Source organism: Lates calcarifer, linkage group LG19, assembly GCF_001640805.2.
Source record: "Lates calcarifer isolate ASB-BC8 linkage group LG19, TLL_Latcal_v3, whole genome shotgun sequence".
NCBI classification, from domain to species: domain Eukaryota; kingdom Metazoa; phylum Chordata; class Actinopteri; family Centropomidae; genus Lates; species Lates calcarifer.
This window is the reverse complement of record NC_066851.1, coordinates 15,267,988-15,286,491: the sequence shown is the minus strand read 5'-3', so window position 1 is coordinate 15,286,491 and position 18,504 is coordinate 15,267,988. Positions and strand designations below refer to the sequence as shown.

At 43.2% G+C, this 18,504-nt stretch overlaps 1 protein-coding gene across 6 annotated transcripts in view; it reads right to left on the bottom strand.

The window, feature by feature from the left end:
* The window catches only part of meis2a (Meis homeobox 2a), an 80,757-nt gene extending 62,768 nt beyond the window's left edge, over positions 1-17,989 (bottom strand). The window contains exons 1-7 of one of the 6 annotated variants that reach the window (XM_018663439.2): positions 17,033-17,989; positions 16,275-16,501; positions 14,546-14,687; positions 14,203-14,253; positions 13,672-13,722; positions 12,969-13,118; positions 4,476-4,590 (exon numbers count right to left, since the gene is read on the bottom strand). In XM_018663439.2, the coding sequence (XP_018518955.1) occupies positions 4,476-4,590; positions 12,969-13,118; positions 13,672-13,722; positions 14,203-14,253; positions 14,546-14,687; positions 16,275-16,501; positions 17,033-17,044 (748 nt within the window). In that variant the 5' untranslated portion in view covers positions 17,045-17,989. The remainder of the gene's footprint in view (positions 1-4,475; positions 4,591-12,968; positions 13,119-13,671; positions 13,723-14,202; positions 14,254-14,545; positions 14,688-16,274; positions 16,502-17,032) is intronic. The other 5 variants (XM_018663438.2, XM_018663442.2, XM_051078015.1 and 2 more) reach the window with 5 other exon arrangements.
* Positions 17,990-18,504: the final 515 nt, after the last annotated feature.

Sequence of the window (18,504 nt, the reverse complement as noted above, 5' to 3'; positions counted from 1 at the left end):
CACTAAATTAAACTCTAACAGGCACTTAGAGGGAACCAGCTAACACACGCACATGCGTGCCCCCACACACTCACACAACACACACACACACCGTATATTTTATATACACAGACACACCTCGCTGATCACTGCAGAGCAGTATAAGCTACTAAAACGCAACAAGGCTTCCATCTTGCGTTTAGCAGAGATTGTGGAGTTTTCTCTATTGTGGTCGCATGTGGTTTTTTTTTCCTTTTCTTTCTTTCTCTTCCTTCATTAATGGGTCTTCTCGAGCCCTAAGTGTAGCTGTTAAGAGGAAAAAAAAAAAGCAAAGGTGTGGCAAACGCCAGATTCAACAGGCCATGCAAACGCTTGGGACTCTCTGGGCGGACACATGGAGTCGTGTCCCCACCAGGAATGACCCCCCTCTAGTGAGCTCAACCACAAAGACCCTGCTGAGTGGGGCCCCCGGCCAGGGCCAAGGGAGCACACCACACTCCCCACGCATACACACACATACACACACGCGCACAAATGTACCACAACTCCATCAAGCACAGCATGCTCCCTTGGAGCCGAACACTCAACCTCTCCCTCTCTTCCTCCCTCTCTCTCCATCTCTGCCTCTCTCAGTCTCTCTGGGGAGTCTGTCTATCCGCAGAGCGTGGGGATTGTTCAATTGCTGAGAAAATGTACAAAATGCTTTCTCCTCTCTTCTGTTGAGCCTTTTCCATCTACAGTAGAATCAGGGAATTGCACAGAAAGCCCCTTTGCTCACCCACTCAAGATGTCAATGTGAATTTGGTCTTCATGCATAGCTAATAATTACAAGTGTGGACTGGAGCTGAAGCATGCACATGCACACGCACACGCACACGCACACACACACACACACACACACACACACACACACACACTCACACACACTTGTGCACATACAGCAAGAGGGGAAAAATGTTACCTACCGTGCTGAATCAGTGTTGGGGATTTACAGTTCATGACTGAGTGCATTTGAGTCTACTGTGTTTGGTGTGAGCAAATGTGCAGGGTATTTCAACACACTGCTGCATCACACTTGGGGTGTTTAACATATTACGGACACCTGCTTGGAAACGAGTGCTATCTTAAGGCACGCACATTCATCAAGTTTAACTCCCTGCAACTGATGTTTTTGATGTTTCTAGATAAGCTTGGAGGACTTCCAAAGCACTGTTAATCAAAATGATGTGCAAGCAGAGCCAATGAAGTTCTTGTGTTACCTTCTGAACCATCTCCCTTTAACGGCTGATATTTGTTTATCCAGCCAGAACATAGGGAGTCACTCTCTAAGAGTCAGTAAGTGAGAGTGCAGAATTTGCCCTGAGGGTGATAATTAATATTTTCTTTTTTGGAGGGAAATTCTGAGAAAAAGGGAGGAAAAAAAGTGTAAAGAACTGCGGGAGGGTAGAGGTTGCAGATCTGAGTATTGTACTGAAACCTTTTTCGTATGTGTCAGAACCTTAACTGGCAATCTTTACTGACAGCTATGAGCATGCTTCACCTTGGTTTACTGCTCGACAATAAATAATTCCACAAGAGGGGCAATACATATTTGCGCACTTGTTAAATTGTTTTTTGGCACAGGTTCAGAACAATGCTCAGTGCTGAAATACAAGCCGGAGATTGGGGAAGTGAATTCTGACTGCACATACAGTACTTTTTGAAAAAAGGTATGTGCGTGTTATTGAACTTTATTCTACTGTACATCCCCTAACATCAGCCAAAGGCAAAGGAGGAGGAAGAAACAAGTTAAAACTTTTTACTCTTTGACTTGGTCACTGTCATAAATGCTTCACCATTTCTGGGAGAAATGGACTGGAGTCACATATTCAACACATTGATGCTTCTGGATCAATTTTTGAGGTAAATGTTTTTCAAGCCACAGGCACACACACAACACACCTTTCAAGATGGAAAATGGCGGAAGAAAGTTGATGTTGTTCTTGGCAGCTGAAACCAAAAAGCACTGTTGGGTTTCACGCACATTTTTCTCTCTCTCTCTCTCGCCCCACTCTCACTCTCTCCCATCTATTCTGTCGTCCTCAACTGATCCACATCGTCACCCCTTTTAACAGGGGCCAAGCTGTTAAAGACCCCATTACTGAAGTGAAGCACACATTTCACATTTTCTCTGTGGACTTGAGAGTGTGGACTACAAATTTTATGTGGAAATGTATTGAGATAGGAGGCGAGTTCATGCGTGGAAGTAGACTGGAGTGGAGGAGAGGAGGGAAAGGTGGACAGAGGTTGGGGAGGGAAGGCTCTGTCAGAATGGAAGGGCCAGAGTCGGGAGTCAGCGAGCGCTTCAAGCGTTAACGTAATTGCAAGAATGTGAAAAATGAGGCGGCGGGGCTCCCGAGCGGAGCGAAAGGTCAGAGCATGCCTCACACAAAACAACTGGCTGGAGGACGGCCTCATTAGACCATTAAATCAGCTGCCCTCTCTCTCTCTCTCTTTCTCTTTTCTCTCTTTCTCCTTTTTCTCGCTCTGCCTACTTTTTCACCTTCTCCACTCTTTCACCTCTGTACTTCAATGGCTCTTCTTTTGCCTTCTTTCAAATCTCTGATGCTCTTCTACGCTGCTTACTTTGTTTTTACTTTAAGCTGGTGGCTCTCACATTTTGCGCTTCTCAGTGTAGGTCAGGCTCTGGTTTGGCCCTGATCTAGTACCAAGTCTATCTTGGCCCAGTGCACGGTGCTGTACCGTAACTGTCTTTGGCCCGTATTGATCCGCTGTTACTGGATACGGTGGGGAGAGGAGTCGATAAGTGCTCTGTGGATTACAGGTCACTTGTACTTATGTGTGTAAGATAATCAATAGGCAGTGCATTTCTTTCTCTCATCTCCCCCCTCCTCCCTCCTCTCTGTTGTTCCAGCAGTCTGCATCTCCCATGCTACTTGCAATTGCAAAGAGGAGTGCAAAAACCTATGCTCTACCTATGCTCTGTCTTCTAACCTGCAATCATACAGTGTTTTTAACTAATATCATTACTTGCATACCAAAAAATCCAAGACCTAATTTGCTATTAATCCCTTGCATTTAAAGAGAATATCTGTATACAGACTGTGTGTCATCTGCACTGCTGAAGTGTCCCTGAGCAAGTGACTGTTCTGGATCTGTCACACTCTACCCGGAAGAGGGAAAGCAAAAGGAGAATTATCCCTATCAGGATCGATAAAGTCTCACATCATTATTATTAACCATTCCTTCATTATGCTCACATCCTGTTGCCTTGCCGAGACTTAGCGATCATCATTTCGCCCTCTCTGACTAGCCTGACAACAGCCTGTGATCCAACCAGTCCTGACACAGCCGACCACAGAGGTCTGCTGCGGCCCCCGCTCTGTGGTCAGTAATGCCTGCAGAAGCTGCGACTGCTGCTTCTGTCTGAAGAGGAGAAGATGATTTAAACAGCCCCACCACAGACACACATCCCATCGATACATTTGATCGCCTATTGGCAAAACGATAGCCCTTGAACGGATGCAGCGAGCGCCTCCACTCTGTAAGAGAGCGTGTATCGAGAGTGCTCAAGTGTGTTTGTGTGTGTAGAGGGTGTGATGAAATTTCATGCAAAACCCTGGACGCTGCCAGAGGGCAAGCGCAGATACAGAAAGAAACCCACAAAAACAGACACACACTCTGCCGCCAGTGAAAGGAGATCTCAAAACAAGAAAGGAAAGGGCCATCATATGTTCTCTTAGTTCAGGCAGCAATTGCATTTAATAAACAATTTTAACCTCATAGTGGATTGATGTTTGGCCTCACCTCTAAATTCAACTAACAGCATATGCTTTTGATGATGTGCATGTCAAAATTGATACAGACCGTGACAAAAACACAAGGCAGATAGCTGTGACTTACACACACTATCTGTAACAAATTCTAATGCATTTGTTTTGAAATGCATTATTACTGTTTGGCAGGTCGTGTACTAGATAACACAAGGCTCACTGAGACATAATTAGGGGCTGTTGTGCAAGAGCAAAGTTAATATGGTTTAAATGCAAGCAAGAACTGGCAGAAATATACTATTAATCACCGGCTTTTGTTAAGCTCTCTAAATAGCAACGTTTTGGAAAGCTCTTTACTAGGTTGGTGTATTACAGTGGCTGTTGCTTGTATTTGCACGTGAGTGTAAGAGTGGATAAGCATGTTCATTTTTAGGTGTGACTACGTGTTTACATGGACGCCAGTCAAAAAATGGGATAATCCAATGCAGAGAAGGAAGGACTGGGGTGTTTGTGTATAGAGAGATGTGCCATCCATTCACACCAGATCTCACATTAGACAGGGTTAAAGTGAAGTGTTGGCAACTCCGCTCATGCATGATGATTAATATGTCCTGCATGGATCTGCGCCTTTATCTATGTATGTTTATGTGTCTGGGCATGAGCGCACAAGTGCACGCATGTATATGTGTGTGCACGTGCGTGCCCGTTTCTGTGCTGGCTCACCTTGTTCGCTGCTGTTGTCACCGCTCTGTGAAGCGTGTCCCCCGCTGGAGGGCCCCGGTGTGCCGGCTGAGTGTGTGGAGGTGGCGTCATCGTGGTCTCTCCAGGAAGCTGGGTTCTGAGGTTTGAAAAGAGAGAAAGCGAGCGTGGGATCCATCCATCCATCCGTGCATCCATCCACATTCCCCGTCCAAACCGCAAACCAGGAGCAGAGAGGGGAGAGCAGGAAGGGGGGAGGAGGGGAAGGTAGTGAGGGAGAGACAGAGACAGAGAGAGAGGGAGAGAGAGGGAAAGAAAGAGAGAGAGAGACCATATGAGTATGCTGGAAACGTGAGAGTGACATCTGTAAGAGTCTACAGGCACTGTGAGGGTCCTTGGCCTGCTTACATTCTCCTGGCAAGGCGAAGAGCCCCGCTGCCTATTTCCAGCTAGCAGACAATCAACGATGCTACTATAATAATAGATGAACAGAAAGAAACTAATGCACTAAAGCAGCTGGCAATAAGTCAAAACGCTGTAATCAAAGTGTTTCATTAATGCATGAGAGCAAAACGCAGCACTGTTAATGTGGCGTTTGATTTTGAACGTTGCAAGTAGGGCACTTGTGAGTGATTGTCTAAACACATATGGCAGAGCCCAGTGGAGTTCGTTTATACCATAACCAATTGAGACTTCCGTGTCAAGTGAGAAATATAGAGGTAAAAAGTCCAAACACACCACAGCCACCATTAATCATTACCACTGTCAGAAATGAAAATAAGATATGACAGTGATTCTCCTGCTAATCTGCCAAAAATGTGTACACGCCCACCCTGTCATACGCACACGCCCACAGAGCCTTGCAGAAATACACTTACGCACACATGCTAATGACATAATAGAGCAAGAAGTATAAACACACATGCACACACACTCACTTTTATATATACAAACACATGCTGAAAAGAGTGTTAAATCTCAGCTAGCTAACTTCAAAGAAATGTCCATAAACAAATTCATAGCTTTTAAGGCAACTTTCTTTTCTCCTTTCACTCCTTCTACGGTTCATTTTCTCTCATTCTCCCTTCTTTCCTGGTCATTCCCACTGCCCTGTCGGTGCACACAGGGAAACAGGATTTTCTACTGTACAGGAAAGGCTTTATCAGTGCCACATGAAGGCAGGCTGGAGGTGGAATTTCCTCTGCCACTCAGGCAATAGAAGGACAGACTGATCACGTCATTTACTACGCCCGCGCCCCGCAAACACACAGGCTCAATCAAACACGCGTTCCAAAACAGCCCCTCGCACACAGTTGATATGGCCTCACGGCTAGCTAGTCTTTCCCAATTCAACATGTCACCTGAGCATGATGACAAAATGTTGGCGAACACAAGCCCCAACGTCGTCTGGGGCCCGAGAGAAGCAGCCCCTTGAGCGGAGCCCAAGCCAAACAAACACAGGCCTGCACCAAGGCTCCCCACAAACCTCAACCCACTTCTCGGTTCCCGCTATGGTTTTTTTTTTCCTTTCCTCAAACACACACAAACACACATGTATACATACGAAAGCAGAAGGAAAATGAACACGCCACAGAATATTCCAAGAAAAAGACCGTTTTTACCATTTTGTCTAACTTCAGTAGTGTTCCTGATGAACTTCTTTTCCCTCAGCCCCTGCCAGAGAGGAGCCTGCCTGCCTGCTTTGGTGCCCCAGTCAGAGTGAGTTGTACTGGAGGAGGACAGACAGGATAGGGCCTGGAGACTAGTGGAGGTTTCCAGAGATACAGAGGCTATAAGACAAGCGGCTGCTGAAGCTCCCCTGGGTGCGCAGTCCTGATGTGCTGCTGCTTGTTCTGCTGCGGAGGCGAGGCTGCTGCTATGCCTGTGAGCGAGGCCCTTTTATCTGCTAAGTTTTTTGGGGAAGGAGGGCTGTTTTCTTAAACAGCTTGGAGCTGAAAACAGCAGACAGAAACACACAAGGCCCTTCAGACCGTCCGCTCCACTCAAGGCCCTCTCAGCGTCAGCTGTTCACCGAATGGCAATCAGATAAAGAGCTTGGAGAATTACTCAGAAGAGGGGTAAGAAGACAGGGTGAACAATAGGCCGTGCGTGGGTTTTAGCCCTCCACAGTGAGCGGAGGGAAAAGTGTCCCTGTTCTGAGAGGGATGGGTGATTGTGATGTGTTCACTCTCTGGGACATTGATCAACTCATGGCATACTTAACGGGAATAAGGTCTGTTGTTATAGTCATTTTCTGTTATTCTCAACACAGCCTTGTCTGAGTAAAATCAATAATGTGGGAAAAGGCCATCAAACCTCTCACACACTCTAATTTTGTCTTTGTCATTTGGAACATGGAGGGAAGGAAAGAAAGAGAGGTAAAAATCCCAGACTCCCAGAGTGCATAATGTATTTAAGCCAAGCTGGGCTCTGTGCACTCCGAGCGGGCTGTTGTTGTTCCAAGAGAAGAAAATGACTGGGTTCTACTTCCTCACAATGAGACACCCACTGCCGGCAAGACGCGAGACAGACCTGAAAAACTATGCTTGCTGCTCTCGTACACTCTCCCTCTCTTGTTCTCTCTCTCTCTAACACTTGCCAGCTATGGCCACAGCATGGTTTTAATGCAACAGCTGAATCGATAGGACTTAATTTAGCTATCATTGCAGAGTAATGTGTCATTTTTAATGGTGCTGGCACTAAATTAAATTCAAAGACACCTCAGCTAATGGTGTTAAAGGGAATGATATTTTGCTGTGATTTGCTACCCTGTGGTTTTAATGGGCCTGTATGCAGGGATATAGATAAAGCTTTGTTAGTTTGGTTCTTATAAGGCAAAAAGGAGACCATAGCACTTTACATGAAATAATAATAATAATGCAGCAGATAGTAGGACCACTGATATTTTTAATGAAGCACACACTTCTCTTTTAGTACCTGTAAGTCATCTCTCATTCATAAGCCCTGTCTGCAAAACAAGACGACAAATATCAAAACAACAGCGTTAACTTTCCACGCTCAACAAGGCGACAAAAGCAACAGCCTTTCCTCCCCATGAATAATTTAGTGGGCCTCTCTGAGCTACGGAGGGTGCATCATCAGACACCGCACCGTGCAACACAAACACACACACAACCATTTTGTCACAACCCCCGTGGGTCTGATAAAGTTCAAACAAGTTGTAAAATAAAAAAAATCATGTCACCCTAACAGTCTTCTTCAACCTACACAAGAAGTCCTCGAAAAAACACAGAAAAAGAAGCAAAAGAGGAAAAAAAAGACCTCTAGCCCATGTGACTATTCCCTAAAGCTGGGCATAATTAGGAGTCAAACATGGTTCACTCCATGCTCTTCACTAATTGTGTTAAAGAGCAGTGTTACCAGGAGGAGGAGGAGAACACCAGCAAGCAAACACACACATACATGTGCAGGCGGGAATGCACGCGCGCACACACATACACACACACAAACACAATAGGACTAGATAGAGAATAAGATACAAAAGAAGCGTGGTCTCTAGGGGCAGCCTTTTCTGTTTGCTGGGGTTAGCAACTGGCGGCTGATAATACAAGTTGTAATTAATATAAAAGCAGGAGACAATATGGGGAGGAAGGCTTGTAGTGCAGCCAGGCCACAGGAGAGCAGGAGAATGCTGCCGTCTCCTCTGCTCCTGTCCCCTGTTTCTCATTTACAAACACCTGCCTGGCACAATCTCACTTCCCTCACTGCGCTCTGCCTACATCCCTAGGAATTTCAAATAAAATTGATTTAGCGGCATCATTGAATTTCCCTCAAATTCCCCTGGAACCTGGAGGGGAGGGAAGAAATATGTTGGTGTGGGTAGGCTGAGAACGACTAGCCTTGTGTGTGTGTGTGTGTGTATATATGTATGTGTATGTTGTACCGCCACTGCAAGGAACAGCTACAGGGATCCCATGCTGAACATGTACAGAAACGCTGACACACCAGAAACACACAAGACCGTAAATCATAAAGCGAGCTGACATTTCAAGACACATCTTGCCACATGGCATAAACAGCGAAAAAACTCCTCACACATTTTTTGTTGGGTTGAGCGCGTAATTATATACAGCCGCTTTAGAAAAGTGTAGGTGCACCTCTATTGAACAGCTGAGTATTTACAACACCCTCAATTATCCTGAATATAAAGAGTCCTTAATTTAGCAGCTAATAATTCACCGCAGCATGTTATAACACATATGAGGGATTGACTGATTGCGCAGATGCTTAAAAACTTTCTCTGAGGCAAAAACAACCCTTTTCACTGTAGTGAATAGCACATTACATGTGCAAATGTGTCTTCAGAAAGAAGACATTAAATAAAAAAATGTGACTACTATTGTGATTCATGGGTTTGGCACAAATCAAAATGACACATGCAAAATATGCGATGGCATAAATATAAAACAGACAAGTTATTACAGATAGTTCTGCTTTCATTTATACCTTATAACAAATAACTAAAATACGGGCTTTCAGAAGAGTATGTAAATATGTGTCTGTACTGTCATGAACTATATATATGTTGTAGTTCAATGCAGGTCAACATACATATATAACATGATCTTAAAGTGACTGCTGAGCAACTATTTTTCATTGCAGTCATTTACAGCATTCGTGCAGTTAAAGGAAGGGGAGCGTGAGACACGCAACAAGTGAGCCTAGCCTCTCTCCAGCCACGGTAGCGATGATTAGATATGCCTGCCAACAGGGGCCTGCCTCTGAACACTAATCAAATAGGAAATGTAAGGCCAGACAGCCCACCATCACAAAACAATTGTGTGGAACAGACAGAGCGGTCCAAGTCAACGATGCACTGTTTTCACGAGGGGGTGGGGGTGGGGGGGGGGTCCAAACATAGTTGGTTCCCTGAGGAGAACAAAGCTAGTTGAATTAGAACACCTCCAAAACTAAGAAATTCCACAGTTTAGCAGGCCCGGCTCGGCCCGAGGGCTCGCTGTCCACAGGCAGGGAGCGGAGGAGGAGGAGGCAGGAGGGCTGTGCATGCGTTGCACCATGCACAGTGACATACAGAAACCGGACATTATTGAGCACCCATCCCCACACAGCATGGGCACAAGATGAACTATTGCATTACTTGACTAAACCTGTGACATCACCGCCATATCTGACCAATGGTCTACTGCGCCCAGAGCCTGTACCAGAGAGTCAAATGTAAACAGAAAGGTCTTTTTTCTTCCCTTTTTCCCTTTCCAGCCATGCAGAGTCAAGATAAGCGACACCATAACCTCTATGGGAACTACTATCACTCCCTGAGGAAAGCTCTCCAAAACAAAGCGCAGAGTCCTGCAAAACCTACAGAAATTCTGTATAACAAACCCAGAACTATGCAGAAATCCAAAGACAGTTTCAAAAGCATATAATGCATATGCATAGAGGGAATGAAAAGCCTTCTGTTAATATGTAAGCTTGACTGAAGAAGCAGCACAATAGCAGGAGAAGACACAAAGGCTAATTCATTAGAACAGATAATATTCAGACACCGTTAATTCTATTTGCCTCCCTAATTGGATGTAGCACAGAAAAGACAGAAATTTTATTCATTAATTAAAAGACAAGAGAGCAAACCATTGACAAGCTCGCACACACACACAGACAGTACCAACCGTTTACAAATCTGCGCCGCTCTGTGTTTTTTTTTCTCCCCATCACCCTTCATGTGTAATACAACATCTTTTTTTCTTTCTTTTAAATGGGATGGGGTTGATCTGAGGAGGGGCAATGAGTTAGTAAGAAGCCTTGGGTGGGCTACATGGTTGAGGTAGTCACCGAAAGCGAAGATGGGAAATCAACAGTGTCAGCAAGACCTCATCTCGCTCTCACTATACCATAATCCAATCATCTCTAAGACAATGCTGTATTCAAGTGTAAATAAAACTGCGCTTATTATGCTCCGCTGTCAGGTATGAAGAGGGGAAGAGGAGGAAAACAGACAGAGGTAGAGAAAGGACACACACACACACACACACACTCATACACACACATAAAAACAAGCTCAATGGGCCACCTCCTTCACAGTGAAGAGCCTCATCATCTCCAGAAAAACCAACTTTCACCAAATGAGATGTAGCCCAGGGCTATATATTAAAAATGCATATCAAAGCAAAGAAAATATGGACGTGAGAGATTCTAACTAAATAAATTAGCATATCTAACTATCAAACCGCCTTCCTCTCCGCAATGAGAAGCAAGGACAGAAATGAATAATAAAATGGAGCCAAATACAAATGAATAAATAAAATAAATAAATCAAGACAAGTAGGACAGAAATTGCTTTCCACCCAGCGGTACAGTTTTGTAGCCAAATACATTTTTGTGCATTGTTTCCATTATTCAAAACACATTTTGGGGCATGAGAAGCTCGACTCTTTTTTAATTAGACATGGAAATCACAGCTGAGGAAGTTAACTATTTACTACAAAGCTTTTAGATCATGACTACACTGTATATATTTTAACCTCTGTACTTTCACTTTCTGCAAATATCATCTCTGTTTAAGCACCATGACATGCTCACACACACTGTACAAAAATAAGACACTGTATTCTATGTATAAAAAATAACTATAAGCTGGAGTGTGTATGTTTTTATAATGTGTAACACTCCGCACAGTACTAACATCATCTCTCAGCTCAGACACAGCTCCAAAAGCAAACAAGGAAGAAAAAAAAAACTCTCTTCTGCTTTTGTCAGATCCAGCTCAGCAGTTAGGTATAATAAAAAGTTCATTGGTGCCACAAAAGTGAAATAAATCCCTCAAAACTTAAATACCTAATGAGGTGGTCAGTCCAAATGACTCCAGGATAAATAGCTTGTCACGCAGCCTTCTTTGTTTATTGCTGCTCCTGATTTGCTTTATTGGCATATCTAATTTTCTAATTATCAAAATATTTCTCACAAGTGGACTGATGACAAAGCTGGTGTCTGAGCACTGGAGACACCAGTGGAAATTGGCTTGAGTATCAACCATCTGCCATGAAACTAAACAGGCTAGTTTATCTAATCTCTACAATATAAACAACAGCATGCCTCATTTCTACACTTGTGCTGGAGGACCACAATATTGCCGTTTCTGACCGTTTTCTCAAACCGACGTCGGCGTCTTCGGTTCGAATTCTGTATTTCATTCACCTCGTGTGCGGTGCGCTGCGTGGCCATGTAAACGCGACGGGCTTTCAAAGGGAATCCACTGCTATTAGGCCTACAGCCAGACCCAACAGATGTAGCGCAGTGACTCTGCATAACACTTAAATCTGCTTTAATTCCTAATAGGCTTGGCCTTGTGCTGCATAGATATTAACTAGCCACTTTGTTGCAATAGCTGCTCGTTTAATTTTTTTGCCACCCAAACATTAGCTTTATCACGTGCACGTACACGCAATAATTCACAGATATCAACTCAATAATACACTGTCAGTTCAATCCATACAGCGAGGAGAGCCTGTGTTTATTACACCGAAAATGCACGATTTAAACCAAGGCATCGATCTTCAAATTTAAAGCTACTGTACTTCAGGTGCATATAATTGAATTCAGCATTATGGAGCCTTCAGCCATAAAATGGGGAGCAGAGGAGGGAAAAAAAAAGCCACTGCAGAGCAAACCACACGGCGAATCAATACTAAACAATTAAACACATTAACATCAACAGCAATGGAAGGCCTCCAGACGAGCCATCATATGCCTTGTGAACTTGACATTGATGGTAAGCCTTCAGCTCTGAGATCTATTTCAATAGGCTACCACTTTCTCCACCTCTGCAGCAAAAAAAAAAAAAAAAAAAAAAAAAATCCACAGCTTTACGCACAGGCCATATCCAGCTCCCACAGCCCCCAAATATAAAGCCCCTTTCTTTTTAAATATTGGCCTAAAGCTAAAGCTTACCGCTGATACCCTGCTTTAACGTTAAACCTGCGTAACAGATAATTGCCTCACGTTTTTTTTTTCATTTCAGCGTGCAATTTCTCCATAACGCACGACAGCGATTTGCACACGCGCACGCGCACCCTCTTAATACACACACGCACGCATACACACCCACTCAAACCTCGAGCACACAAGCAAGTAGGGACGCATTATGCACACATGACTGCCCCTAATCAAAAGACTAAAACAATAACTCGGGTCTATTGTATCACATCTAGCTTTTGACCTTAGAACATCGATCGACAGATTTTCCTTGCAGAACAGGGCATGCTCTGTTTACTGATGGCACAGCAGGGTCACACACACACACACATACACACACCGAGCGGGGGCTATAAGCAGCCCCCCCTCCCTCCCTCCCAAAAAAGTTTGCATTATGAGATACATCAAACAAATCTGCTTAATTTTAAAAGAGTCGATTATTCACTTGCATTGGCTCTTAAAAATTCCTATCTGCTCAGGTATTCTCTAACAGCATGCAGACACGGACGAGAGGGAAAAAAGCAGCACACCACATATTATGAATATAACAAAGGTTGTGTTACTTACGTGATCTGCAAGGTTAGTCGATGATCCCGAGAGTTCTTCGTGATCTGATTTCGAGCTGCCATCCCGTTCGTCAATTACTAGATCAATTGGCATTTTTCCTTTCAAACAACTGATGTACCGGTGGCAAAAATTGTCGCAGAGCTCGTGCACCTATAGGAGGAGGAAAAAGGAAGAAAACACCTTTTTTTCAGGATGGGGAAATGCTTCAGCCCAGTCCAAGAATAACTCCAATTAAGGGGCATTATCGGCGGCGAGGAAACAATAGTGAAATTGTTGCAGTGCTTATTATTCTCAGGAGACTTGGAGCAACAAGTTGAAGGACAAAAAATAATAAATAAATAAATGAAGAGCATGCCGTAAAGCTGGCGAAATAATGAGCAGCTGAAACTAAATCTGCGGATCAATAACAATGTGCAACGGTGAGCAAAGAGGCTCCAGCATATTTTATCAATATTCACTTCAGCTGCACAAATAGTTGGCTAAATATAATAGCATATTTTATGAAAATGGAAAAACCTGAAACTTTCTCCCAGTGCACGTCGGTTGTATTTTCAAATATCTGCTAATATCATAAACACAGCACTGCACTGATACTCAAGCGCCTTTAATAATATCAGTTACATTAAAATACAGGCTGTTTGTGCAGGTGGCGTCATGCGTAAAGCCACAGGTCAGAAGAACATAAAAGATGTGGAATATTTACCTTTTCTAATTCCAAGAGGTGAAACCGTAATACTTGTATGGCTTGTATCATCTGAAAGTGTAAAGGAAACAAGCACAATTCATATCAAAAAAATTACAAGATTAATATTTTTACGCATATCTAAGGTTATTATATGGTAATCCAGCCGTCATAACACTATGGAGTGCACTACAACCAGGCAGAGAGGGAAATATTTTTAACTATAGAAGAAAGCTGCATCTCGCAGTGTAGTCACTGGTCAGCTGAGTCAGTTTAAACGGGAAGACTCAACAATGACAGCGGCAAATGTGGTCACAGAGCTCCACTTCAAAACTGATCTGACATCTGTGCGGAAGTTTAAATCATATGTTCACTTATTTGCTGTGTGATGCTGCGGACACTCCTAAGTATACCCCCTCAAAACACACACACACACACAAAAAAAAGAAAAAAAAAAACAAAAAAACAAAACAAAAACAAGGTAAAGTATATACAACCGCACCGGAGCGGTTTATTCATCGAGAGACAAGAAAGGTCAAAGTATGAGCTTACCAAATTGTCCAACTCTGGATTTGATGAAAATAAAGGTTTTTCTGCTCGGACCTAAAAATAACACACCAAATGTCAAAGTTAGTTTGGGATGAAATGTGCGGAATGTTCGTCTATTTTTCAAAACTGGAGTGTAACCTGATAATGCAACTTCAAATTTCAGAAATGACACAACGTTTGGGTTAAGGGTGAATTTTTGCTGAGAACACACACTATTATTCAATCTTATCAAAAGAAAGTTTTTGTTGCAAAAAAAAATATGAAGCAGGCAGAAAACTGTGTGTGCCATAACGCAGCCACAACATCCAGAAATATATATATGTTTTTTAATATTTTTAAAATTGACCTGTTTGGCAAAGACTGCAATGTCCTCATTGAAGGAGTCTGAGGAGCAGACATCTCCGCCTGCTACGCCGGGCTCCCTCGGAGTACACGTCGCCAACTCGCACTTCTCAAAAACCAGTGCGAGCAGTGGGAATAAAGGGTGACTGCAAGAAGGGAAACACAGCCTGAGCAAAAGCAGCAACACCGGCTCCACAAAGCCCACTGCAAAAAATGTCCAATCAACCTGCATATGTGTCGCCTCCCCTGGCTCTAAAAATCAGACTTTTCCTAAAGCAAGTAAAAAAATATCAAGACAGTTTGGGATGAGATGATTTTACTTATTCCCCCCGCTGTGTAGTTTTTACGCACTTGTCTTAATGTAAGTGACCGCATGTTAAAATGAGACAGACGACAACTAAAACAATACGTCTGGACTGAGGGAAATTCTTTTAAGAGGCTGTTTTGAGTTGGAAGCGAGGATAAACACGCATCTGGAATATTTCAACACCTCGATTTTTGAGAAAATGAAGCATTTCAGACTCAATGTGACATTAAGTGACTGACATTTCTTGCAGTGCAAACTAAAAACGGCAGAGAAGTCAACAAAACTCTGCAAAAAATAAACAGGAATGACACACACAACGGTGGTCACAGGGATTTTAGGGAAATTATACTGTCTGCAAAACCAGTTGAAATGAAATAATAATTTTGCAGAGTTACGCTACACACGCACTGAGGCACCGAACACTTTAATATTTCTCCATTAATAGGCCCATAGCTTTAACAGTGCTGCAGAGGTGAATAAAAAATGGGTAAACTATAACTTCCAGTCGAGTAACGACATGAGACAAACAGTCACCAAAATAAAATTAAAAAACTAAATTATAATCCTAGGAAGAAAACACACCATTTCTACAGCAACATAACTTCACGAAACTGGCAGGAGTTTAATTTGTGTCATTTAGATTTGTGTCAGTGTAAAAATGGAGGTAAACTCTATTCCACATATGACAATGTGAGTAAGAGACATGAAGTGGATTTACTCTGCTACATCCCAGATTATACTATAATGATACACTGTGGATTATAACACTTTGTGTGTGGCTGTGTTAGTGAGCAGTGTATGAAAACATTTTTAAAGTTTTGCAGTCACCAGCCACAACATGTAAATACGGCTTCCTTCATTATTCGAGAATAATCTCACATCTATAGAATTATAAAGACACACGCTGCGTTGTAACGCGCTGTGTGTGTGTGTTACTGCAAACTATATCTGAAAAAAATACTGACAAGTTTCAGCATGTATCAACGAGAGCGTTTAAACGAGTCAAGACTATTTAAGGTTGGACAAATAACCGTGCTCTGTAATATTAAAGCTAACTTTATAACATGGAGCATTTGTTATGATGTTAAAAATACTTTTTAAAATTATACTTCCATGCAGCCTGTGACTTTGAAGCTTGAACTATGCACAGAGAGCTTCCACATTATTTTATAGCTTGTATTTCAAAGCTCGAGGCTTACTCCTTACTTACTGCAGGCTTGACGATGCCTTCTACAATGCGTATAAAATTACACATCAACAAAACTCCCCTGACCAACAATAGAGCTCCAAAATTGCGGTCAATCCTGCACAAAACACCATTTAAATTTAGTGGTGGGAGAGAAACTCTAACAAAAGCAACTTACAGAAAAGGTGAAAACTTAGGGGAAAATAATATGAAGGCGTATTTGGTTCATGCAAACCTTACCCATAAATTTGATCTTTATCCCTCTTTAAAACGTCGTTGACAGCAGAGCCCATGCTGGTGGGCATAACGTTCGGATGAGGAGCGTGGGCTCCGTAGTGCTGGCTGGCGTGCAGCGGCGGTCCGTGGTTCAGGTGGTGGACCTGGGGAAGCGGCCGGGGAGCATGCGGGTCCCCGTACATCGACGCCGGGACTCCGTCCATCCCACCGTAATGGGCCAGCTCATCGTACTGGGGGATAAAATCAGAGCAGAAGTCAGCGGGGCTGCGCGGTTACTTTTTCTGGTTTTGTTTTTAGAACAAATGTAAGGGGTTAGGAGGAAAAGTAGGACTACAGAAAAGGCATGCCGTCTCATCCTGAATATACGCAAAGGGGAAACTAATAAGCTGTTGCTGTGGAAAAAACGCGCTGCAACCATGCAAGGGGCAGAAAAAGTGTCATATATTATATCTGCGAAACGGTTTGTCATTACCAAAAACATAATAAGTTAGATGCTCCCCGAAAGAGAGTTTGGTGAGTGGAGAGAGCGAATTAGTTTGGAGTCTCCTGTGAAACTGCTCCACGACTGTCGTGGAGGCTGTCGGTAAAGGCAGAGGCTGTCACTTCGCTTGAAGAGTAAGGGCGCTGCAAAAATGTCAAATATAGCGGCTTTGATATGAATACTTTGTAAATTTGCCACCACCAGACAAGAGGTTAGCGATACGAGGGGCCTCTCCCTACAGTGGATTTGAACAGGTAAGTGTAGGAGATTTAAAACCTACCCTTTGCGCCATCAGGCTGCGCTCCAATAAACTCCTGAATCTGTCGTATATTTAATATCCCAGTCCCGGTTAGAAAGTGATTTAGTGGCAGGATTCCCTTTTCAACCAACTTTGCGAATTCTCCTATTCGCCAGTGTGGTTCAGTTGAAACCGTAGCATCAGGGAGTTTTGCAATTTTTCTTGTTTTCCCTCTTTCCTCGGAAAAAAAAGAAAAAATGCGCCAAAGTGAAGGTTACAATCGGCCCATCAACAACCTGCATGTAACTAAACTGTCGTGTCTCATGGCTTTTTGCCACTCCAGCTGTCAATCAAAGCCAGAGGTTGTCAAGGTAATGAATGAATGACGGTCGGTGATGATGTTCAAGAGAAGGACGAATCTTTTTAGTCCGTTTTCATCCCGCAAGTCCGCGTCTCCTTTAATGCCTCCAGATCGCTATCTTGTTTTATTATCACTGTAAAAAAGGGAAAAAAAGCAGTAGAAATTAAGAGATTGCGACTCAGATCTTTCCTTTCTTTTCCCCCCGTAGGTATTTCGTCTATCTGGCGAGACTGAGATGAGTGAGTGTCAGCGAGTGTTGGCAGGTTGGCTGCTAGCTTGCTTATAGAAACAGAGTCAGTTCGCAGCGCTGAGCGGTGGGCGAATGAAATGACGGATCCCGGAAGTAGCGGTGGCCATAGCCAGTCCTACAGCAGCTCCAGAAAAGAGAGAGGAGAGACCAAATCTTGTGATATGCAGAGTATATGCGAGGCGCAGGGACGGCTTCAACTCCACACTGGGGGTAAAAGCCAAACCAACGCAGCTCCAACTCCCACCCAATTCCTTTTCGCCGAGAAGAGTCCTAAAGAAAAAGCAGAGAAGGGCTGAATGAGGAAGGTTTTTTTTTAACCAACGCGGAGTCTTAGGCTCCAACTGCTCTGAGTTAAATTAACATAACACTGACTGAACTAAACTGCATGAAGAATGATTTAGAGTTAAAAAAAAAAAAAAAAAGTTCATTTTGAAGTAGAATAACGCATGGCGCATCCAAACTTTTACGCACGGCAAAAACCGTAACATTAACAAAACATAAACATTCATGAATATTTTAACTGTTTTCCACCCTTAAAGTGAGTGATAGAAGTAAAACAAAAGATTATAAAGCATCTTCAGTTCAAATTACAAGGACGTCTTATGAATGCTGACTTTAATATATGCGCATGACGCTTACTTGTTATCTGTTTTGTGGTTATAAGCCGGTGTGCCTACGTAATATCTCAGTAATACCTCCTAATCTTACAGCTAATTATTGCTCTGGTCTTTTTTAGCAAATTAAACGACACGCTGCACCCCTCTTAAGCCCAGAATGAACTTTTCCAAGAGGGGGAGAAGAAGAAGAAGAAGAAAAAAGCTTTTGTGGAGAAAGTAATTTTGTATGTTTCTTTGCCTCCAATCCCCTCTCTTGATAGAAATCCGTGCCTTTACCTCAGAGTAG